At 43.1% G+C, this 24,854-nt stretch overlaps 1 protein-coding gene across 2 annotated transcripts in view; it reads right to left on the bottom strand.

Annotated features, from left to right (window-relative positions):
- LOC132869647 (thyrotropin-releasing hormone-degrading ectoenzyme-like) overlaps positions 1–24,854 on the bottom strand; it is a 520,051-nt gene that overhangs the window by 469,429 nt on the left and 25,768 nt on the right. For both annotated transcript variants that reach the window (XM_060902939.1, XM_060902940.1), the window contains one exon: positions 19,065–19,338. In XM_060902939.1, coding sequence (XP_060758922.1) covers positions 19,065–19,338 — 274 coding nt within the window. The remainder of the gene's footprint in view (positions 1–19,064; positions 19,339–24,854) is intronic.

The raw sequence follows: 24,854 nt of genomic DNA on the forward strand, positions 1-24,854 counted from the left end.
GGTTTGCACTAGTTCATGAAGCCCAGGCATGTTGTTCTGATAATGCATCCAGGTCAGAGCTACATGGAGTCAGAGATACAGTGGTGCTTGAAAGTTTGTGAACCCATTAGAAGTTTCTATATTTCTGCATAAATATGACCTAAAACCATCATCAGATTTTCACACATGTCCTAGAAGTAGATAAAGAGAACCCAGTTAAATAAATGAGACAAAAATATTATACTTGGTCATTTATTTATTGAGGAAAATGATCCAATATTACATATCTGTGAGTGGCAAAAGGATGTGAACCTCTAGGATTAGCAGCTAATTTGAAGGTGGAATTAGAGTCAGGTGCTTTCAATCAATGGGATGACAATCAGGTGTGAGTTGGCACCCTGTTTTATTTAAAGAACAGGGATATATCAAAGTCTGATCTTCACAACACATGTTTGTGGAAGTGTATCACGGCATGAACAAAGGAGATTTCTGAGGACCTCAGAAAAAGCGTTGTTGATGCTCATCAGGCTGGAAAAGGTTACAAAACTATCTCTAAAAAGAGTTTGGACTCCCCCAATCCACAGTCAGACAGATTGTATACAAATGGAAGAAATTCAAGACCATTGTTACCCTCCCCAGGAGTGGTCAACCAATAGAGATCAATCCAAGAGCAAGGTGTGTAATAGTCGGCAAGGTCACAAAGGACCCCAGGGTAACTTCTAAGCACCTGAAGGCGCCTCTCACATTGGCTAATGTTAATGTTCATGAGTCCACCATCAGGAGAACACTGAACAACAATGGTGTGCATGGCAGGGTTGCAAGGAGAAAGCCACTGCTCTCCAAAAAGAACACTGATGTTCTCTACTGCAACATACTCTACTGTAGTATGTTGCCATTGTTTTGATATTATCAATCATTTACCAGCCTCTGTTCCATCAAAGGGATGAGTGAAAATGTTAAGGAAAAGTTCAGCAAAATGATGCTATAATTATGTAAGCTCTCCCTGTTAGACCAACTGCCAGTAGCCCAAACTAAAGCAAGTTGTGGTATCTTGGTATTGTCTGACACTGGCTTATAAGAAAAATGTATTTACTATATATTGTAACAAACATTGCACCAGAAATCCCAGAAATTTAGAAGGGATTTCATCATACCTATTGAGGTGAGCAATAGTAGGACAGCTGTGAGACACCATAATGGGAGGAAGTACAGGGGAAAACGCTAGTTGTTAGAGTCAAGTTGCCCTAATGTGACATGGACAGCAGTGAATCCCTGTTGTTGCTCTCCAACAATACACCTTTTAATGGTGACAGCTTGACAATCTCACTGTAACCCGTGACATTCACTTTTTTGGCATCTTCTGTCATATAGTCTCACAATCAGTGGATGCAAGAGTAGATCTCAGTTTACTGAACTAAAACACAGGAAATCAAAAAAAAGGCAGGGGTAACAACTGGTAGCAGGCAAAGGGTTGGGTGATGAACAAGCAAGGAACCTGGTCTGAGGGGCCATCTCAACATTTCAGGACTGTTGTGAGCATATTCTTACTTTCAAGACCATCACCTCACACAGTAAGCTGAAGCCGTAGGTCACTGCAGAAGTGTGCGCACTGTAGAAGACCCAAGACACTGCCTTTAGGTCAGACAACAAATCAGTCTTCCACATGGCCAGACTATTCCAGGCTATCAGAGAATAAAGTGCAATGATGCACAAAGTGGGGAAGACATGGGTGGGGAAGCCATGGCCTAATGGTTAGAGAAGCAGCTTTGGAACCAAAAGGTCACTGATTCGATTAACTGGATTAGCAGGACTGGCTGAAGTACCCTTGAGCAAGGCACCTAACCCCCAACTGGTCTGGGAAGAGTGGTGGCCTACCTTGTGTCTGATTAGTCAAAGAAAAACTGAGGATGTGATTAGCAGTTTGGGTGATGCCCGACCAAAATTAAACAACTAAAAATTACACAAAGTATCCAAAGACATTTTGTGGACAACAAAGACAAGAAGAAGAAGAAGAAACCTTTATTTGTCACATGCACACTTCAAGCACAGTGAAATTCATCCTCTGCATTTAACCCATCTGAAGCAGTGAACACATGCGCACACACACCCAGAGCAGTGGGCAGCCACACTAGAGTGCCTTGCTCAAAGGCACTTCAGCCCAAGGCCACCCCACATTAACCTAATTGCATGTCTTTGGACTTAGACAAGTGATGAATGTGCAAGGACATTTTGAGCTTCACTGGCTGGACTAGATTTCAGGAGTTAACCTGTGAAAAGCACCCTGCGATGACCTGGTGACTTGTCCAGGGTGTACTCTGCCTCTCGCCCATAGTCAGCTGGGATAGGCTCCAGCTTGCCTGCAACCCTGCACAGGATAAGCAGCTACAGATAATGGATGGATGGAACCTGTGAAAAGCTGCCAGCCCTTACAATACACAATCCTTTCATCTGCCTGGTCAGGTGCTCATAGGATGTGCTGATCAGCTTGAAGCTGTCCTAACAGACATCTTCAATATTTCTCTGAGCCAGGATGTTGTCCCTGTGTGACAGATGACTACTATTTTCCATGTGCCAAAGAAATCATGTGTCCCACCTAAATGCCTACTGGCCTGTAGCCAGTAATCATGAATTTCTATGAGTCATGAAACACAAAAAGAGCAGCTTCCCACCTTATGACCAGTCAAGAGAGGACACGTTATCCTCTGTATTCACCTATCACTGACCCACCTGCATAAAAAAAGCACAATTGTGTGTGTATTTTGTTCATAGACTTTAATTAGTCTTCTTCTTCTTTCGGCTGCTCCCATTAGGGGTTGTCACAGTGGATCTGTTCCACATTTGATTTGGCATAGGTTTTACACCAGATGCTCTTCCTGACACAACCCTCCCCAATCTATCCAGGCTTGGGACCGGCACTAAGTATGCGCTGACTTGTGCAACCCCAGTGGTTGGGTATTTTACCGAACCTGCATGTGTTTGAACTGCGGAGGAAACCGGAGCACCCAGAGGAGACCCATGCAGACATGAGGAGAACATGTAAACTCCACACAGAAAGGCCCCCATCGGCCATGAGGTTCGAACCCGGAACCTTCTTGCAGTGAGACAACAGTGCTAACCACTGTATCACCGTGCCACCCATAGACTTTAGTTCAGTACATCAAATTATAGGAAAGCTGAGCATGCTGAGTTTCAAAACCTCCCCTCAACTGGATCCTGAACATTTTGACTGGGAGACCCCAGTCCAACAGGTTTACCAACATCACCTTCCCCAACCACACTGTAGGTGTGAATGTGTTTACCAACCACACTGAACTCCTGCGCTCCCCAGGGCTACACTATATGACCAAAAGTATGTGGGCACCTGACCAATCACACATATGTGCTTGTGGAACATGGGCGATTGCTCTAAGACAACGAGGGAGGCTCAGCCTCCTCTAAAAATGCCCTTATAACTTTAATGTGCACGTGAGTTTCTCCCCCTCATGACAGCGCGATGCAGCACAGCCTCAGTGCACTTCAATGGCATTTGGGAGCTCTGCGCTTTTCAATCTCAAAATGCAAGACGATTATTGGACAAATACTGCGAAAATGCCCGCCTACGGACTCCCACGGACTCCCAGCCTCAGTGGACTTCAATGGCATTTGGGAGCGATGCGCTTTTCAATCTCAAAATGCAAGACGGTTATTGGACAAATACTGCGAAAACGCCCGCCTACGGACTCCGAGCCTCACATGGGAGGGACATGGCAGGTTCCGCGAGGAGACTAGTGATTGGTGAAAGCGGCCGGATATTTTCTTTGATTGACAGCTCGTTTCAACTATAGACAGGCAGCGGTGAATCTCAGTTCAGTCCCATGCAGATTCGCAAGTGCTGTGGTGTATTGTAAGAGCTCAGCTTACATTTCGATTTCATTCATTACATACGGTTTCTACCAGCTTTTTTAGTTTGTATATATTTTCATTGTAAATATAGTGTTGTCAAGTTTGCTATCTTAGTTCCAGAAATTTCGTTTATTTGAGTGACTGAACTTGAACTTGAGGGGGCTAGTCAGCTAGCAAGAAAGCTGCGCACGGATGCCAAGCATTGCTGATTTAATTTTGGCAAAGCCATTTGCCAGTCTTCCTTTCGAGGAAAAAATTAAAATTAAAGAGCAGGGTAGACCAACGCCTCAAACTGACTTGGTGAAAAAGGTAGGGAATAATACTCGTTCCTTTCAGCTCTCCTGGTACGAGAAAGTGAATTGGCTAACAGCAAGTGACCCACATCAACAACAGTAAATAGGCTACTTTAGTAATATGTCATGGATGGACCAAAAATATAGAATCTATTTAAAATGTTTATGCTGAGTATATTATATTGGAATATATATTTTTCTGGATATGAATTAAACAGGCGGCACGGTGGTGTAGTGGTTAGCGCTGTCGCCTCACAGCAAGAAGGTCCTGGGTTCGAACCCTGGGTCCGGCGAGGGCCTTTCTGTGTGGAGTTTGCATGTTCTCCCCGTGTCCGCGTGGGTTTCCTCCGGGTGCTCCGGTTTCCCCCACAGTCCAAAGACATGCAGGTTAGGTTAACTGGTGACTCTAAATTGACCGTAGGTGTGAATGTGAGTGTGAATGGTTGTCTGTGTCTATGTGTCAGCCCTGTGATGACCTGGCGACTTGTCCAGGGTGTACCCCGCCTTTCGCCCGTAGTCAGCTGGGATAGGCTCCAGCTTGCCTGCGACCCTGTAGAAGGATAAAGCGGCTAGAGATAATGAATGAATGAATGAATGAATGAATTAAACATAGCTACAATTTGGAAAACATTTTTAAACAAAAACACAGCCGAGAACATTTCACACTACAGACCTGGATTAAAAGTGAAGGGTTATCAAAATTGTCAATAAAACATTTCTCAAATAAGTAAAATATAGGGAAAGTGTCATTGAATGAAATGTGTGGCACCCAGCTCTACTGCTGAGGTTCCTGACAAAGAGCTGCTTTCAATAATGATCAATTTTTAAACAACATGCCACAATTTTAAAATATAAAATGTTAAAATATACCCCCCCCCCCAACACCACCATCATGTATATTGGACAGTAGGCTAATGGGCCAAAAGAACTTATTATTTCACAGTTTGTGACCCTGCCAACAATCAGCCAGATCAGAGGCAAGAGTATGGGCAAAATTGATGTTTTTTTCTTTTAAAATCTGGAAATATCGTAACCGACCAGCCTCCCCTGTTTGAAAGACTACCAGCCGCCACTGTTGTGGAACATCCCAAAACAGATTTAGTCACCTCTTTGCTGTTATAATAACCTTCACTCATCTGACAAGTGTTTGCATTAGACACTGGAATGTAGGTGCAGGGATTTGTGCCCATTCAGCCACCAGAGCATTAGTCAGACCTGGCACTTGCAGTAGTCAGCATTCCAATTTTTCCCAAAGGTGTTCAGCGGGGTTGAGGTCAGCACTCTGTGCTGGCCACTTGAGATCTTCCACACACCTTTGCAAACCATGTCTTCATGACCCCCAATTTGTACATTGAGACACTGTCATGCTGGTACAGGTTTTGGCTAGGCCCCATAGTTCCAGTGAAGGAAAATCTTAATGCTACAACATACAGAGATATTCTAGACAATTCTGTGCTTCTGACATTATGGAAAGAGTCTGAAGGAGGCCTACATATGGCTGTGATATTCAGGTGTCTAAATCCCTTTGGCCATATTGTGTAGTTTGGACACATGACAAAGTTGGGATTTATGTTGAGAAGAAAAGAAGTCATGTAAAATACAATTTGAACACTCTGCAAACATGGAAAAATAGTTCTCTGTGTTTTATCTTCCAACAGGACAATGATCTTAAGTATGCAATTGCACAGAACATCCATTTCCTGATGTATACTCAGTGCCATTGTGCATGATGCTGCAACCTATGATAAGTCAAAACCTATTAGGACCTGTCAGGATGGATAAGGATGGTTGCTTATGCACCATTTCATGTCTCACGAGAGATTTCCATTTGGATTCAAGTCCAGGCTCTGCTTTCACACTTTGAGACTTGAAGTCATTGATGTGTTGGAAAGTTACTTTTTGCCATAATCTGAGATCCTATGTGATCTAGAGTACAGTAGGTTTTCCACAGGGATATGACTATATTTTGGCAAGCCTTCCTGTCTGCTATCTCTGCTGCTGAAAAACATCACCACAGGTTTATTCTGTTACCAAGCCTCACTGTAGGGATGGAATTATCCAGGTGATGAGATGTTACTGATTTCCTTCAGGTGTAATGCTTTATGTACAGATCAAATAAACCAATCTCATTTCAAACACATGCCTTTTACTAATGTGTAGTTTTTGCTTGACGACCATACCATAAATGTCTGATTGGTGGTTTGCTGCTGTTATTGTTCTTTATCTGGCAAGTTTTCCCATTTCTAGACTGGATCTTCTAGACCTCCCAGATCTACCTTGTAGTTCTTGATCACCTCTCTAACTAATGCCATTTTCCATTCTTTTCTCAGTTTGCCTGGGTGGCTAGGTCTATGAAGAATCTTGCTAGTTTTATTCAAAAGGTCTGAATACTTGTGTAAAATAGAGATCTCAGGCTTTAAAAATAAATAAATAAATAAATAAATAAATATTTAGATTTAAGGCAGGAGGCACAGTGGTGTAGTGGTTAGCACTTTTGCCTCACAGCAAGAAGGTTCTGAGTTTGAGCCCAGTGGACAATGGGGACCTTTCTGTGTGGAGTTTGAATGTTCTCCCCGTGTCTGTGTGGGCTTCATCTGGGTGCTCTGGTTTCCCTACAGTCCAAAGGCATGCAGGTTAGGTTAACCGGTAGCTCTAAATTGACTGTAGATGTGAGTGTGAATTGTTGTTTCTCTCTAAGTGTCAGTCCTGTGATGATTTGGCAACTTGTCCAGGGTGTACCCCACCTCTCACCCATAGTCAGCTGGGATAGGCTCCAGCTTGCCTGCAACCCTGCACAGGATAAGCGGTTACAGATAATGGATAGATGGATGGATAATGGATGGACGGATAGATTTAAGGCTGTTTAAAAGTGAAATACTTTCAGAGTTGAAAGTAAAGTGTGCATGGTAATGTGTATAGGAGCACGCACTAAGTATGACCATGTGTATATCTTGACACCAGGCTGATTCCTTTACTCTTCTGATACTTCTCACACAGCATCACCAGTTTGACAGATGGGCTGCCCAGATGAGCCTGCCCATCTAATGTGATTGATGGAGAGTGCTAGTGCATGGCTAATTGCTACAGGCCACAATATTGAAGCAAATGTAAAATTAAATGGGAGTGGTCATTGGTGAAAGAAATGACCCAGATGATAGTGAGAGTAATTACACTAATCGGAATAGGATGCTGACCAAGGACACTGATTATGTTCTCAGAAAGGTGCTGAAAGGCAGAGTGAGGACTAGGTGAGATCAAAACCAAACTGGGTTGTTAGAATGAGCATCTATTGCTGATGGAGATTATCTACTAGTAATTACTTCATACTAGTCTAAATCTCAAGGCCTGTATGTAAGGTTGCTGTTCCTTAACCCTTTAAAAAGCACACACTGAAACACTTGTACTAAAAGCATTTGAATGTTAATTCTTATGACCTGGATCACATTCAACAGCATTTTTTCCCCCAAATTTACCTTTTAGATCAGTTATTATTGACATCTACTAGCTTGAGCTTAAAGTGCTGATGACACGTTTTTGACATCTTTCACAATGTTTTATAACATAAAAAGTAATTCCCGATGATCCATATATTAATTCACGAAGGCGCCTATTTTACAAGTTATGATAAAAAACACGCGGCTATTTGGGCAAATTTGACGGGGCTGCAGCACCCAGGAGACGAAAGAGGAGGAGGCGCTATATGACGTCAGCGAAAGAATCTTCCTCCTAACTTACCAGTTTGTTGTTGATGCGACAGGTGTTCAGTTTATCATTATTAGTATTTTTATTATATATATATATATAGTTATTATGCCTTCGCGTTGTGTTGCCGGCTTTTGCTCCAAAACCCACAAGGATGGGGTAAGTTTATTCAAGTTTCCCAGAGACCCCGAGCTGCATGCGAAGTGGGTGAAGCAAGTCAGGCGCACTCGTGACAAGTGGGAGCCCTCACCAACATCCGTCCTGTGCTCTGAACACTTCGATTTGGATTGTTTTGACACCCTTCCCAGCTTAAAGGAATCTCTTGGGTGTTCAGTTCAGCACAAACGTGTGCTGCTACCATCAGCAGTGCCTACAGTATTCCGGAGGGGGTCTACTAGTAGCTATGCCGGATCCAGCAGTCACCTGGGACAAGGCGACTCCTCCAAAGACAGTCCTCCTGTCAGAACATGTGTTGAGAAACGACATAAGATAAAGGTACGTAGAGCTATAGAGTGCTCCGACATGATGCTAAAAATAGTAACACTGCGGTCTGCGCAGCCATCTTGGAAGTGACTCGCTCCAGAGCGCTCATAGAGTACACATCATAGAGTACACATTCATGATAATCATAAATGTAATCATAAAGTCGGCATGATATCAGTCATGTATTTGCTTGTGAAAGCTTGTTTCTCAAAGCAAACACTGAGGGAAAGCTAACTTAGCCAGACAAGTAGGCTACAGATTGTCATTTGCTTACGCTGATGGAGGTTATCAAATATTTTGCTTCATTCAAGGATAAAACTAAGAAGCCATAAACTAGAAGACGTGCCTGCCAATATTATCCTAAATGTATCACGGATCAGGCATAGTTGTAAGCTTATTATGTTAGCCGTTTGCATGCTCCATTAGGAACTATGTATTCAGTGTAGCATACGGCTTACATTATATAAGCAGTGTTTACACATGCAAGACAACAATACACAATATTAAAATATTGATTTCGTAACATTTTGAACAAATACGGGTTGACCTACCAATCCTTGTTATCCAACCTTGTGGTGTTCAATGCTGGGCTGTCTGCCTGTCCGCTGTCCATCTCGGAGTCGGAGTCACTCTCAGATTGCACAGTAACAGGTTCAAACCTGTACGGTTGGATGCACCCGTGTTCGTCATCACTTGATTCTTCCGATCTATCCCACTCACAACACAATTCTAGACTCCCAGAAGAGGAAGAGCTAGAGAGTTCACCTGCATTTTCATGCGCCATTTCCATTGAGTAGACAGCCAGTGAACCGCAGCGTGTTCTTCCGCTGACGTCACAACATGGCCGCGAGCCGCGGACCCAGTTTTCTTGGGCTGTGCAATTAAAAGTTGGATATTCGTGTAACAACAGCTTCTTTTCACGTAATTATAACAGAAATCTAACATGTTTGCCGTGTTGTATAGTTTAAGAAATTGCATAGAGTCATGTTCGTGTCATCAGCCCTTTAAGATAGTAGCAGAAGCACTTATTGAGCACCATGAATCAATGGTACAGTTTTAGTTTGCAACTACAAATGTAATGAGTAGTAAAGTGTTAAAAGAATATTAAGTGCTTATATATGAAATTACAGTCAGTTTTTGACGTATTTAGTCACCCACACAAGTGAGACAAGACGAGGCCATGACTCCATCCATTATCCATAACCGCTTATCCTGTGCAGGGTCACGGGCAAGCTGGAGCCTGTCCCAGCTGACTATGGGCGAGAGGCGGGGTACACCCTAGACAAGTCACCAAATAACTGCAGAGCTGACACATAGAGACAAACAACCATTCACATCTGCAGTCAATTTAGAGCAACCAGTTAGCCTAACCCGTATGTCTTTAGACTGTGGGGGAAACCGGAGCACCCAGAGGAAACCCACATAGACACAGGGAGAACATACAAACTCCACACAGAAAAGCCCCCATCGGCCACTGGGCTTGAACCCAGAACCTTCTTGCTGTGAGGCAACAGTGCTAACCACTACACCACCATGCCACCAAGACCATGACTCTCCTCTTCAAAAAAAAAAAAATCAAACAAAATCTAGCGAGATAAAATATACTGCATATTCTATATACAGTGTTCAGTGTAAATGAGTACACCCTCTTTGAAAAGTAATATTTTAAACAATATCTCAATGAACACAAACAATTTCCAAAATGTTGACAAGACAAAGTTTAATATAACATCTGTTTAACTTATAACATGAAAGTAAGGTTAATAATATAACTTAGATTACACATTTTTCAGTTTTACTTCAAATTAGGGTGGTGCAAAAATGAGTACACCCCACAACAAAAACTACTACATCTAGTACTTTATATGGCCTCCATGATTTTTAATGACAGCACCAAGACTTCTAGGCATGGAATGAACAAGTTGGCGACATTTTGCAATATCAATCTTTTTCCCTTCTTCAACAATGACCTCTTTTAGTGACTGGATGCTGGATGGAGAGTGATGCTCAACTTGTCTCTTCAGAATTCCCCAAAGAAAATCATTTCTCTACACCACAAAGGTGAAGGCTACAAGAAGATCAGCAAAGCTTTACATATTAGTCAGAATACTGTAGCAAAAGTGGTATAAAAATTTAAGAAAGATGGAACTGCAACCATCTCACAGAGACGTCCAGGTCGTCCAGAGAAGTTAACACCTCAACAGGAGCATGTTCTGATGAGAAGGGTTGAAGAAAATTGGCATGCAAGTTCACTGCAGTTATCTAAAGAAGTAGAAAGCCAAACTGGGGTGATTATTTCCCGTGACACAATACGGTGTACACTGCAGAGGAATGGCATGCATGGATGCCGTCCAGGAAAGAAGCCTCTCCTAAAGCCCAGGCACAAAAAAGCCTGCCTAGAGTGTGCCAGGGCCCATGCTGACAAAGATGAAGACTACTGGGACTCTATACTCTGGAGTGATGAGACCATGATAAATGTTTTTGGAACTGATGGCTTCAAAACTGTATGGTGTCGCAAAGGTGAGGAATACAAAGAAAAATGCATGGTGCCTACAGTGAAACATGGTGGTGGCAGTGTCCTTATGTGGGGCTGCATGAGTGCTGCTGGTGTCGGGGAGCTGCATTTCATTGATGGCATCCTGAAAGAGAAGATCCTACCATCACTCCATGCCCTTGGCCGTCGTGCACTTTTCCAATATGATAATGATCCTAAACACACATCTAAGGCCACTGTTGGATTTCTGAAGAAGAACAGGGTGAAAGTGATTCAGTGGCCAAGTATGTCTCCTGATCTGAACCCAATCAAACACCTACGGAGAATTCTGAAGAGACAAGTTGAGCGTCACTCTCCATCCAGCATCCAGTCACTAAAAGAGGTCATTGCTGAAGAATGGAAAAAGATTGATTATGCAAAATATCGCCAACTTGTTCATCCCATGCCTAGAAGACTTGGTGCTGTCATTAAAAACCATGGAGGCCATACAAAGTACTAGATGTAGTAGTTTTTGTTGTGGGGTGTACTCATTTTTGCACCACCCTAATTTGAGTAAAACTGAAAAATGTGTAATCGAAGTTATATTATTAACCTTACTTTCACGTTATAAGTTAAACAGATGTTATATTAAACTTTGTCTTGTCAACATTTTGGAAATTGTTTGTATTCATTGAGATATTGTTTAAAATGTTACTTTTCAAAGGGGGTGTACTCATTTACGTTGAGCACTGTACATAGTTAAAATGCTTATACTGTCTGCACAGGATGTACCTTGTTCATGGTGTGTGAAATGATGGAGATAGTATTAATACCAAGGTGACAGTAGCAGATAGATTTGCTGCCTTGCAAATCAAGAATGAGAAGTACACTTCTGGAGAGAAAGAACTGTTTGAAAACATTTAAAATTGGTTGAAATGCATGAAGAAGCACACCCTATAAATAAATAACAGATGTTATTTTCCACATCATTTTAGTTTGCTGAATTCTTCTTGAACATTTGTGCTTGCTGATTACAGCCAAAGGGGTTCAACTGATGATCATGGTACTTATCACCAATCAGATTCCACCCAGTTACAATTCTCTTCTTTTGCTTTAATACTGCAGCAGATGTGAACATATTCACGTAAACGCATAAAGTCTGTAGAAACTATGAGGAGCCTTACAGACTGAGTTTAAGACTAATTAAAAATGTTTAGCTTGTTTAACTCAGACATAGTCTGTATAGTTGGAGTTAATGGATTCCATTCTTCACATACTCAATAAACTGTAGTAGCATATGTATGTGGAAAGTGCCCATTGTTTTTTCCTTGGTCATATCGCTGATAAACTTAAAAAAAAAAACCTGCAATCCAAGGGTTTGCTGGAGAAAAGACCTGACATTAGTTGATGTATAACATGTATGTCTCAACTAAAGCAGCAGCTTTTCCTGACTTTCACTGACTAAAAAGCTGAATTTCCATGACCTACCGGTATAATGAATGGGGGAAAAAACAGGCCACCTTTGTGCTAAACAGACAAAAACAGCCACAGTATTTTTAAACCCATCAATTTGTGAGTTTATTTACTAGTTCACAAATATTTTCAGTCAAAAACAAAGTTTTCACTGCATCGTGAAATAACCCAATAAAGAAAACTACAGCATGGAAAATATTGCATTTTGATAAATGGAAACTAAAATGTAAACATGCTACAAACAAATCCCTGATATTTCCATAACTTGGCCCAAAACATGATCAAATCCCCTGACCTTCCCCTGTCTCAAACACACTTTTTAAAATTCTGTGATATTCCAAAAATTCCATGACCCATGGGAACCCTGCAAAAAGCCTGCTCACGTGAATTCAATGAGCAAAAATTTGCATCTTCCAGCAGTCAATTTTATATCCACCTCATCAATTTGCTTTGTGCCAAGTTGTTCTTTAAACCTACAATTCTGACAATCTTGGATGTGTGGGGCAATAGGAAACCAGAATGGGGTCTTGGGTTATTTATTAATTTAAATCAATCAATCAATTAATCAATTAATCAATTAATTTTATTTATTTATTCTGAAAGACTGAACATGGAGAAAATGTTCACATGTACAGAGACTAATGCAAAACCTATTTCTGCAAAATAATGCTAGTATTAAGTTGCTTCAAAAACATGGCTGCTGTCAGCCAATCAGATTTTAGCAGGCATTTGGCATGATTGTCACTGAAGTACTATACTCTGGTCTCTTTCTTGTTGTAGGTAACTTGGTAAGAACTAGCTCCTGTGGACAATGTTTGCAAATACTGGAATCTGCTGGAGTCTGCCATTTGCAACTATACAGTATTTATTATCATTCGGCTCTGTCAAAATAATGTCTATCACTGACAAACAATAAACAAGCTAACCTGCTAAGGAAGCTGTTCACTGAAGTACCAGTTTCTCTCCAAAAATATGTACGACCTGAACTGCAAATAATTGCCTGATTTTGCTTCACCCCATGACAAAATACACAATGCAAAATCTAGAGATCTAGTGTAACTGCTGCTTAATGCAATTATAGCTGTCACATAATCCTCTCTTCATGTGATTGTAGCACTAATGCCAAACATGTTGTAGCTGTGCCCATTTTTTTTCTTTAAAACTTAATCACAATGCTAACTGTTTAAAGCTCTTTTGAATCTTGTTTGCTGGTGGCCTACTATAAATATCATCTGTTAGTTCCTCACACATGACTTGTTGCAAATCTCATCAGGCTCATCCCTACTGATTAATATGATAACTGACCAAGTCTGTCTTTCCAACTTTGCTTTGGTGGATCTTGGATCCTCTTTTACATCAGCACCCTTCAAAGACATGCAGTTAGGTTAACATGGGGGCAGCCTTGGGCTGAAGTGCCTTTGAGCAAGGCAACTAACCCCCAACTGCTCCCCGGGCACTGTAGTATGGCTGCCCACTGCTCTGTGTGTGTGTGTGTGTGTGTGTGTGTGTGTGTGTGTGTGTGTGTGTTCACTGCTTCAGATGGGTTAAATGCAGAGAGGAATTTTACTGTGCTTAAGTGTATGTGTGATGAAAAAAAGTTGTTCTTCTCTGTGACTGCATATTTCTTTTTGCATTACTATACATTACTACCAAAGTTTTCATCTCAAACATATGGTATATAAAGTAAGCATCACAGCCCAAGATAGTACCCCTCCCTGCCAAGAGATTTCAGTTTCTCAGAACTGTAAATCATTTGTTCACATTCTGTTAACTTCCTGACATTATAACCATATGGTTATTGCAAAGTTCTGGCAATACATCCCTTATTGCCTAATTCTGTATTTGACTCCTGTGAAAACAGCCCTACAGTCCCCTTGCACGAAAGGGCTAATGCTCCTCACATTACTGCCCACAGGAACAGCACCACTTTGACATCACTACCTCCTCCCAAGTGCTGATGAGACAGTGCCACTTCAGCACCGATGTTGTAGACAGCTGAAGTGCACATGGCCATGGGATGGAGCAAGGAAAACAGGCACAGCTGCAGGGGATTAAGCAGCACCACTGCTCACCTGATTTGAGCATTCAGGAGAGTATAAAAGGATAGTGCCAGCATCACAGGTTAGTCAAGTTTACTCATGATAAATACACTGATGCTGTCTTTCCCTTTCCATATAGAAAGTGACCCTGATGACGAAATGCCCCATTAAGATTTCCTCTGTCCGGACCCCTCCACTCTCCCATCACGAGGAAGAGCTCTCAAGCTCCAGCTGAAGACATCCACAACCTCCCTGCACCCCACTGCCTTACCTGCAGAGGATCCAACCATGTCCCTGAGTGAAGCCACCAGCACCACTCACTCTGCACCTGTACTGCATGTCTTCTCCTTCCGCTCCACTATCTCCTCTCTCCTCACAGGACACTCAATAAAGGAGCACATTAACCTGCCATCTGCTTGGACCCAGGTCTCTGTTCTGCCTGTCATAGCTGCAAGGCACTATACTGAACACAGACATGATTCCCACCCACCTCATGGATCCAATGCTGAAGCACATTCTGGAGCCCAGCCTGCAGCAGCAGCAGATCACCCATGATCTGCTCACCTAGCATGCCACAGTCAGGGCTGCCACCGCCCACCTTCCTAACCCTTGACCTTGGTGCTTCCCAAGCTGAGTCCTGATGATGATGTTGAAGTGTACCTCTATACATTCAAGCAGACTGCCAGCCATGAGGGTTGGCCAGAGAAGGAGTGGGCCAAAATCATGGCTCCCTTGCTCACCAGTAAGACCCAGTTTGCCTTCTATGCCCTCCTGCCAGTGACTGCAGATGACTACAATCTGTTGAAGGAGAAGCTCATGGCCTGCTGCAGGCTCTCACCACTTTCAAGCAGACTGCCAGCCATGAGGGTTGGCCAGAGAAGGAGTGGGCCAAAATCATGGCTCCCTTGCTCACCAGTAAGACCCAGTTTGCCTTCTATGCCCTCCTGCCAGTGACTGCAGATGACTACAATCTGTTGAAGGAGAAGCTCATGGCCTGCTGCAGGCTCTCACCCAGTCAAGTGGTGGCTGAGTTCCACCAACAGACCTTCAGGGCTAACTTCACCCTATGGAGTTAGATGGATGCCCTGCTGCAGATGACCAAGCAGTGGGTCCAGACTCCGCAGCATCCGGCCATGCAGGTCACAGAGAGGGTCATGATGGATTGGTTCCTGCGGTCCTGCACCCTGAAGAATGTTGGGCCGAGGGCTCCCTAGACCCCCACAAATATGGTTGAGACCCTGAACTGCACTCTCTCCAGCCATGAGCAAAAGGAGGATGACAGCCTCAAGTACTGCGGGGAGGCAGAAGCATTTGGTCAAGGGTGAAGGCCAACTTAGTGGGCAGGTCCTTTCCTATACCTACTTCCTGATAAGGAGCAGACTCCTGTAGGGTGAAGCCATGGCCTGAAGGCTAGAAAAGCAGCTTTGGGACCAAAAGGTCACTGGTTTGATTCCCTGGACCAGCAGGAATGGCTGAAGTGTCCTTGAGCAAGGCACCTATCCAGCTCCCTGGGCTGCCCACTGCTGTGTGTATGTCAGAGCCCTGCTGTACATCGCTCTGAATAAGAGCATCTGCTAAATGCTTGTGATGTAATGCACTGAGCAACAAAGCCAAGCCTGCAATCTCCTGGAGGTTCCCCACTTCCAAGGTAAACATTGTGATGCACCTTGACCATTCCCACCTGCTCATAGGACACCTGAGAGTCCACAACACTAGCTGGGTATGAAAGCCGAGGTGTGCAACTTCTACCAGGGGTGCCCTCAGTGCCAGCACACCAGCCCCAAGAAACCAGCCCCAACTCCACAGAAAGGGTAGGTATGGATCTGGTACATCCAATTCCAAAGTCAGCCCAAGGAAACAAGTACATCCTTTTCATTGTGGACTCCAACACCCAATACCCCAAGGCATTCCCTCTTCACAAAGCCACATCCTGCAACACTGCCTGAGAATTGGTCCTCCTCTTCTCCTGCATTGGCATTCCCAAGGTACCTTCCTGATCAACCAAGGTACACCCTTCATTTCAAAGCTAATAATGGATGTGTGTTGGCTACTGAAGGTCAAGCAGATTTGGACCTCTGTCTACCAGCCCCAAACAGATGGGCTTGTGGAGAGGTTCAACCAAACCCTGAAGAGGATGTTGCAGTGGGTAGTAAACACAGATGAAAGGAACTGGGACCAGCTCCTCCCCTACATCCCATTTGCTCTCTGTGAGGTGCCACAGGGCTCCACTAGCTTTACTCCCTTCAAGATTCTTTTCAGGATGTGTCCCTGCAACCTGCTCAACATGGCCAAAGAGAAATGGGAGGAACAACTTCCCCTACTGCTTGGTGATCAAGTTCATCCAAGACATTGCAGGACTGGATTGACCAAATCACCCTGATGATCTGCCAACATATCCAGGAGGCTCAAACCAAGCAGAACCAAGTATGCACTCAGCAGCACAACTCCAGTAGTTCCAGCCAAGTGACCACATGCTCCTGCTACTGCCCAACTAACTGCAAATTCTCCACCCACTGGAAAAGCCCGTACACCATCCAGGAGCATGTAGGCCCAGTGAAATATCACCTGCAAGAGTTGGGTAAGCACAAGGACATCCAATTATAAAATGTTAACCTGGTGAACAAATGGCTAAAACCTGTGCCGGTCCTGTCAGCCTTTGCCTCTGTCCCCACAGAACCACCACAGTATACCCTGGTCCAGAAAAGAGAGTACTTCACCCTCAGTCAGCAGCAGAAGCTCGGGGAGTTGGTTGACCAGTTTGAGGACCAGTGCAGGGACATGTTCTCTGCAGAACTAGGCTGGACCCATCTGATCCAACACGACCCTACCAAGCCCTAGAGGCCCATCACCAGGCCATCTTGGAGGAGTCCACCAACTGCTGGTCCAGTCCCACTGTCACAGTCCCCAAGCCTGATGGGAGTTTCTGGATTAGCAATGACTTCCATAGGCTCAAGCACGTCTCAGAGATGGACTGCTACCTTTTACCCCAGGTAGATGACCTGGTGGACCATGTTATGTGGGCCTGCTTCATCCTCACCTTGGACCTCACCAAAGGCTACTGCCAGATGGCCCTGACCCTTAATGCTAGGCCCAGTGTTCAGCACCACTGGCAGTGCTGGGTCCACCCATTCGGCCTCCACAGGGCTCTTTCAACCTTCCAGAGGCTGATGCATGTCCTCCTCCATTGACACCACCTGATCACTGCAGCCTACCTAGATGATGTCATCATCCATTCATCTACCAGGGCAGACCACCTACAGTACTAGGAGCTGTACTAGGAACATGCCGGAAGGCAGAACTGACAGCGAACCCTTGCAAGTGCTACCTGAAGCTGACTGAGGTGCAGTACCTGGGTTACCAAATAGGCCAGGAGCTACTGAAGCCACAGAGAAAAAAGACTGAGGCCATCAAGATACACGTGGCCTGCCAATAAGCAACAAGTATGTGCTTTCTTGAGGTTGGTGGGGTATTTATCATAGGTTTGTCCCCAGATTCTCCCCCCTAGCATCTCTCCTCTCTGACCTGATGAAGAAGGGACAGCCAGACCAGGTTTGATGGTCCTAGGCAGCCAAGCAGGCATTCCAGGCCCTTAAGCAGACATTCACCAGCTCGCTGGCACTTTGGAACCCCGACTTGACCCTTCACAGGAACACTGAGTGACGCTACACTGCTGTGGATTGAGAAGCCTTGGCCATCAAGTGGGCCATAGAGAAACTCAAGTACTACCTGGCAGGCAGACACTTTTCCCTTGTGACTGACAAAAGGCAAAAGACACCATTGCCCACATAATCCATTGCTTTCACTCATTGCAGGACTTCTCATTTAAGGTTCAACACCAGGTGGGGGTCCAGCATGGCAATGTGGATGGTCTCCTTAAAGATATGGCCTCTGGGCTCCTATTCCATGGACAGTAGGCTCTGAGCTGATGGGGGGCTTTACTGTGATGGCCACTCCAGCATCGCTACCTCCTCCCACTTCAGAAGTCATGGCCATGGCCAAGGAAAGTATGAAAGGATGCTGCCAGCATTGGTGGTCAGATGAGTTTATTCACATAAACTATGCTGATGGTCTCTTTCCCTCTTCCTACAGACATTGTGCTTCCATCTCTTTCATTGCTAGGAAGTGCTCTGGATCTCCAGACAAATACATCTATGACCTGCCTTCACCCTGCCACCTGACCTACAGAGGATCCAGCCACATCCCCAGGTGCAGCCACGGGCACTGCTCACTCTGCACCTGAACCAAGGAAATTCTCCTTCCACCCTCCCACCCCACCCCACCCTTCCCTCTCCTCATGGAATACTAAATAAAAGAATATGTTGACCTGACATCTGCCTGGGTCCATGGCTGTCTTTTGCCTCTCATAGCTGCAAGGCATTCCACTCCTTACTGTTCTCTGTTTGACTACTATTTTGGATTAACCTTATTGTTGATGATTAATGCCTGACTATGTTTGATGTTTGCCTGTTCGTTAACTTTGGATCTTGATTGTGTTTTAATAAATGTACATAGATCCTCTCAAAAAGATCCTGACTGACTATGATCAGAGATCACTTAAATACTTTGTGAATTCAAATCCTTAAAAAAAATAAATTAATTGACAGTAGAAGTTTACCAAGGCTAGTCACACATTGTTAATGTACAAGCTATAGTTCTAAACATAAATTGCTATTAGACAACAGAGTAAATTTCCATACTGAACATGTTAATGCAGGGTGGATTATAGCCCTTAAGACTTACCACAACTCCGCTATCTGTGATTGCCTCTCGGTAAGTGAAGTTGCATACTGCCCAGGCCAAATAGTAAGTGGACATGCGAGGTGTCCTGTAAAAGTGATTGGTGACCCAGCCATCTTCATTCAGGCTGGATGCTTCAATGGGCATGTTAGAGAGGGACTGGTAGGAGACATCATGCCTCAGTCTCACAATGAAGGTGGCTTTGTAGATTGGTTCATCAAAACATGGGAAAGCCTTCCTGGCATGAGTCGGTGAGAACTGGGTCACAGCAAGATACCTATGAAGTAGTGAGAAAGTGAGAGAAAAGAGATGTTTGAAAAAAAGGATGGAGAAAGGAGAAGTTGAGACAAAGATGAGATTTTGAGAGTAGAAATTAAGAGATCAACAAAGAAAAGAAAAATAGAGGAAAGCAGAAAGATGAGAAGAGAAGAATAAGGACAAATAAGAGTGATGAGCCAAAGGAGAGGAAAATAAGAGTGAACAGAAAAAAAAATTCAACAGGAGACCCTGAAAATACTGGATGCAAAAAAGTTTAAGTAAACAACTAATAATTTCACCTTGTCACAGCTCTTTTAAAAGTTTAACTGTGACTTTTAAAAGTTCAAATAATGGTGTAAAATTTACTAATGGCAGATTCATCTGATGAACACTTTTTGATGTTCTTACACAAAATCAAAATACACTGCATAGTGGTGGAAAGCATACAGTATGGCCTATCAGTTGAAGTGTTTCTATGGAGACATTTAATATAGTCTACAATGTACAACTTATAGGCTGTTATAGATTAAATGAGTTTATGTCTATCTTCACAAGAAAGAAAGAAACACACACACACACTGTCCAGCTAAAAAAGAAGTCACCATTTGGATTTATATAAGTAAATACATAAGACCCTTTGATTGGATAATTACTGCAGTGATTAATCTGTTTCAGCTGGCAACAATTATTTTACCCCTAACTGATGCAGTGAGTAGCTTCTCATTTCTTCAACAAACATGTCAGAAGACATACCCCGTGCTCATGGAAAAGATTCATAAGAGTGTTATGTGTTTCATAAGGGTCAAATTATTGGCCTGGAACAAGCAAAGAAAACAACTAAGGAGATTGCTGCAATTACTGGAATTGTGTCAAGAACTGTCTAACACATTATTAAAACCTGGAAGGATAGTGGTGAACCATCAACTTCATGGAAAAGTGTGGTTGGAAAAAGATCCTGACTGACTATGATCAGAGATCACTTAAATATTTTGTGAATTCAAATCCTTAAAAAAAATAAATAAATTGACAGTAGAAGTCATGGCTGTTTAATAGTGAAATTAAGAGCATTTCCACACTCACAATATGATGAGAACTCACAGGATTGGGACTAAACAGCTGTGTGGCCATAAGAAAACTACTTGTTAGTGAGACTAATCAGGAGAAAAGGCTTCAATTTGCTTGGGAGCATAAAAATTAGACTCTGGAGCAATTGGAAAAAGGTCATGTGGTTTGATAAGTCCATATTAACCCTATTCCTGAGTGATGGGTGTGTCAGTGTAAGATGGGAAGCACATGAAGCAATGCGCCCATCATGCATAGTGGTCACTCTACAAGCCTCTGGAGGCAGTGTTATGATATGGGGTTACTTCAGTGAGTCAGGCTGAGGCTCAGGAATGTTATGGGGCAATAAAATGAAGTCAGCTGATGACTTGAATGTACTGAATGACCAGGTTATCACATCAATGGATCTTTTCTTCCCTGATGGCACAGGCATAAAAGGGTTCAGATTGTGAAAGAATGTTTCAGGAAGCATGAGGAATCATTTTCACACATGAATTGGCCACCACAGATTCCTGACCTTAAACCCATTGAGAACCTTTGGGATGCTGGAGAAGATTTTACGCAGTGGTTTGATTCACCCATCCTCAACACAAGATCTCAGGGAAAAATTAATACAACTCCATACTGAAATAAATGTTGTGATATTGCATAAGTTTACTGAAACAATGCCACAGTGAATGCATGCCGTAGTCAAAGTTAAAAGTGGTCAAGCCAAATACTAGTGTGCAACTTTTTTTTTGGGGGGGGGGCCAGGTAATATAGCTTCATCTCACACTGAAAAAAATGCAGAAAATCCAACTTTTAATTGAAATAAATTTATCTAGAGAAAATAAATCCCTCATAAAGAAATAATTATTTTTTTTAACAAAAATGCATATGCCGTAATGATTGGCACCCTTGCATTTAATACTTTGTACAACCTCACTTTGCAGGTAAAACAGCACTAAGTCTTCTTCTATAACATTTTATGAGGTTGGAGATACAGGTCACCAAAGACAATTACTTTTGACAATCTCTCCAGATCATCTAGGGTCCGAGGCCCTCTATTGTGCTCTCTCCTCTTCAGCTCACCCCACAGGTTTTCATTGGGGTTCAGGTCAGGGGACTGAGATGGCCAGGGCAGAAGCTTGATTCTGTGGTCAGCCTTTTTTTGTGCTGATTTGGACATATGCTTTGATTCACTGTCCTGCTGGAAGATCCAATGATGACCTAGTTTTAGTTTCCTGGCAGAGGCAGCCAGATTTTGATTTAAAATATCCTGGTATTTCATGGAGTCCATAATGCCATGTACCCTAACAATGTTTCCAGGGCCTTTGGAGGAAAAACAGCCCCACAGCATCACAGAACTTCCACCATATTTTACAATTGGAATCAGGTTATTTTTATTGGAGCCATCCTTTTTTTTTATGCCAAAAGCTCCATTTTTTTGTTTCATCAGACCAGAGAATATGGTTCCAGTCAAAGTTGGAGGAGCATTTCACAACTCCAGGTGCTTAAGTTTGTGGTTAACTGACAGAAAAGGCTTTTTTCCTCTCAGACCTTCCAAATAATCTGTTGGCATGGAGGTGGTGTCTGATGGTGGTTTTGGAGACTTGGAAACCCAAGATTTTACTTTTTCTTGTAATTCACCAACAGTGATCCTTGGGGATTTTTTTTTCCTCTCTTACCCTCCTCTTCACTGTACATGGGGCAAAATAAACTTGGGTCCTCTTCCAGGCAAGTTTGTAATAGTTCCAGTTGATGTCCATTTTTTTACTATTATTACAATAGAAATAGACACTTTCAGGCGAGTCGCTATTTTTTAAAACCATTCCATGACTTATGAATGACAACACACTTCTCCCCCATTTGGTTTGTGTGTTCTCTTTTCTTTCCCATGCTGATGGATGATTAAGGGAGTTTGACCTCTGTGTCATCTCATATTTGTTCCCCAGTTAATCAGGAAGTCATGGACTACAGCTCGAACATTCCTATACAATCCAATCAACTAAAAAAAAAAAGTACAATTTAAATGGGAAACATTCTTCAGTGACATTGTGTTCCCTACAATTAACAGGGGTGGCAACAATAGTGGCACATGTGCTTTTGTTGAAAATAATTATTTCTTGATGAGGGATTTGTTTTTCTCTGAATAAATTTATTTCAATTAAAGGTTGGATTTTCCTCATATTTTCAGTGTGAGCTGAAACTACTTCACCAAAAGTTGGCTTTATTCTAATCTTTGCAAGGGGTGCTAATAATTATAGAGGGGGATATATATATATATATATATATATATATATATATACACTGTATATACTGTGTGTATATATATATATATATATATATATATATATATATATATATATATAATCTCATTATCTCTAGCTGATTTATCCTGTTCTACAGGGTCGCAGGCAAGCTGGAGCCTATCCCAGCTGACTACGGGCGAGAGGCGGGGTACACCCTGGACAAGTCGCCAGGTCATCACAGGGCTGACACATAGACACAGACAACCATTCACACTCACATTCACACCTACGGTCAATTTAGAGTCACCAGTTAACCTAACCTGCATGTCTTTGGACTGTGGGGGAAACCGGAGCACCCGGAGGAAACCCACGCGGACACGGGGAGAACATGCAAACTCCGCACAGAAAGGCCCTCACCAGCCACGGGGCTCGAACCCGGACCTTCTTGCTGTGAGGCGACAGCGCTAACCACTACACCACCGTGCCGCCATATATATATATATATATATATATATATATATATATATATATATATATATATATATAAAATAATATGTGTATATGTAATCCAGCCACTGGGGGTGCATAAGCATACTCTTGGTGCCGGTCCCAAGGCTGGATAAATTGGAGAGGGTTGCATCAGAAAGGGCATCCGGCGTAAAACTGTGCCAAATCTGTGCAGAATGAAAAGACAAATACCATACCGGATCAGTCAGGGCCCAGGTTAACAATGACCACCTCTGGTACTGTTGGTCAACAGGGTGCCGGTGGAAAGTGTGCTACTGTTGCGCCAAAACAGAGAAGGAGAAAGAGAGGGGGGAGGCGTGTTAGGAGAGAGCGTGAAAGATGGAAGGGAAGGAGCTTAGAATTGAGGGTAGGAACACTGAATGTGGGAACATTGACTGGCAGAGCGAGAGAGTTAGCAGGTGGAAAGAAGGAAGTTGGACATTTTGTGTGTGTGGGAGACGAGGTGGAAAGGAAGCAAGGCCAAGAACATTGGCGATGGATGCAAGTTGTTTTATTATGGAGTCGATGAAAAGAGAAATGGTGTTGGTATTGTTTTGAGGGGAGAGTTGGTCAACAGTGTGATTAATGTGAAGAGGGTGTAAGATGGAAATTCAAGAAATGGTAATCAATGTTGTGTGTGTGTGTGTGTGTATGAATGTTGGATGTGAGAATGAAGAGAGAGTCTTTCTGGGAAAAGATGGATGAAGTGGTAGAAAGTATACCGAGGGAGGAGCGCATGCTAATAGGAGCAGATTTCAATGGACATGTTGGCGAGGGAAACAGAGGAGATGAGGACGTGATGGGCAGATATGGTGTAAGAGAGAGAAATGTGAAAGGGCAAATGGTGGTTGATTTTTCAAAGAGGATGAATTTGGTAATAGTCAATACATACTTCGAGAAGAAAGAGCAGCACAGGGTGACGTTTAAGAGTGGAGGAAGATCTACACAGGTGGACTACATACTCTGCAGAAGGGGTAACCTGAAGGAGATTGGAGACTGTAAAGTGATGGCAGGGGAGAGTGTAGCTAGACAACATCAAGTGGTCGTGTGCAGGATGAGCTTGAAAGTGAAAAAGAGGAAGCGTGAAATAGTGGCGCCGAAGATTAAGTGGTGGAAACTAAAAGAGGTTAAACATCAGAAGGAGTTTAGGGAAGGAATGAGATGAGCATTGAGTGGTCATGGAAGTCTGCCAGAAGATTGGAATACTACTGCTGTACTAGTAAGAGAGGCAGCAAGGAAGGTGCTAGGGTGGTCATCGGGAAGGAGGAAGGAAGACAGAGACATGGTGGTGGAACAAAGAAGTGCAGGAAATTATAAAAGAGAAGAGGCTAGCAAAGAAGAATTGGGATGAGCAGAGAGACGAGGAAAGCAGGCGGTTATACAGAGAGACGAGATAGAAGGCAAAAAGAGCTGTAGCGAAGGCGAAAGCAGATGCATACCAGGAGTTGTACGAAAGACTGAAGACCAAAGAAGGAGAGAAAGACCTGTACAGACTAGCTAGGCAGAGAAACAGGGAAGCGAGGGATGTACAGCAGGTATAAGTGATGAAAGATGTAAATGGAAATGTGCTGACAAAGAAAGAGAGTGTATTAGAAGGTGGAAAGAGTACTTTGAGGATTTATTAAATGAGGAGAATCCAAGAGAGAAAAGGTCAGATTCATTGGAGACAGCAAATCAGGAAGCAGAGTTGGTTAGTAAGGATGAGGTGAGGGCAGCCATGAAAAGAATGAAGACT

This window comes from Neoarius graeffei, chromosome 21 (assembly GCF_027579695.1).
Source record: "Neoarius graeffei isolate fNeoGra1 chromosome 21, fNeoGra1.pri, whole genome shotgun sequence".
Lineage (NCBI taxonomy): Eukaryota > Metazoa > Chordata > Actinopteri > Siluriformes > Ariidae > Neoarius > Neoarius graeffei.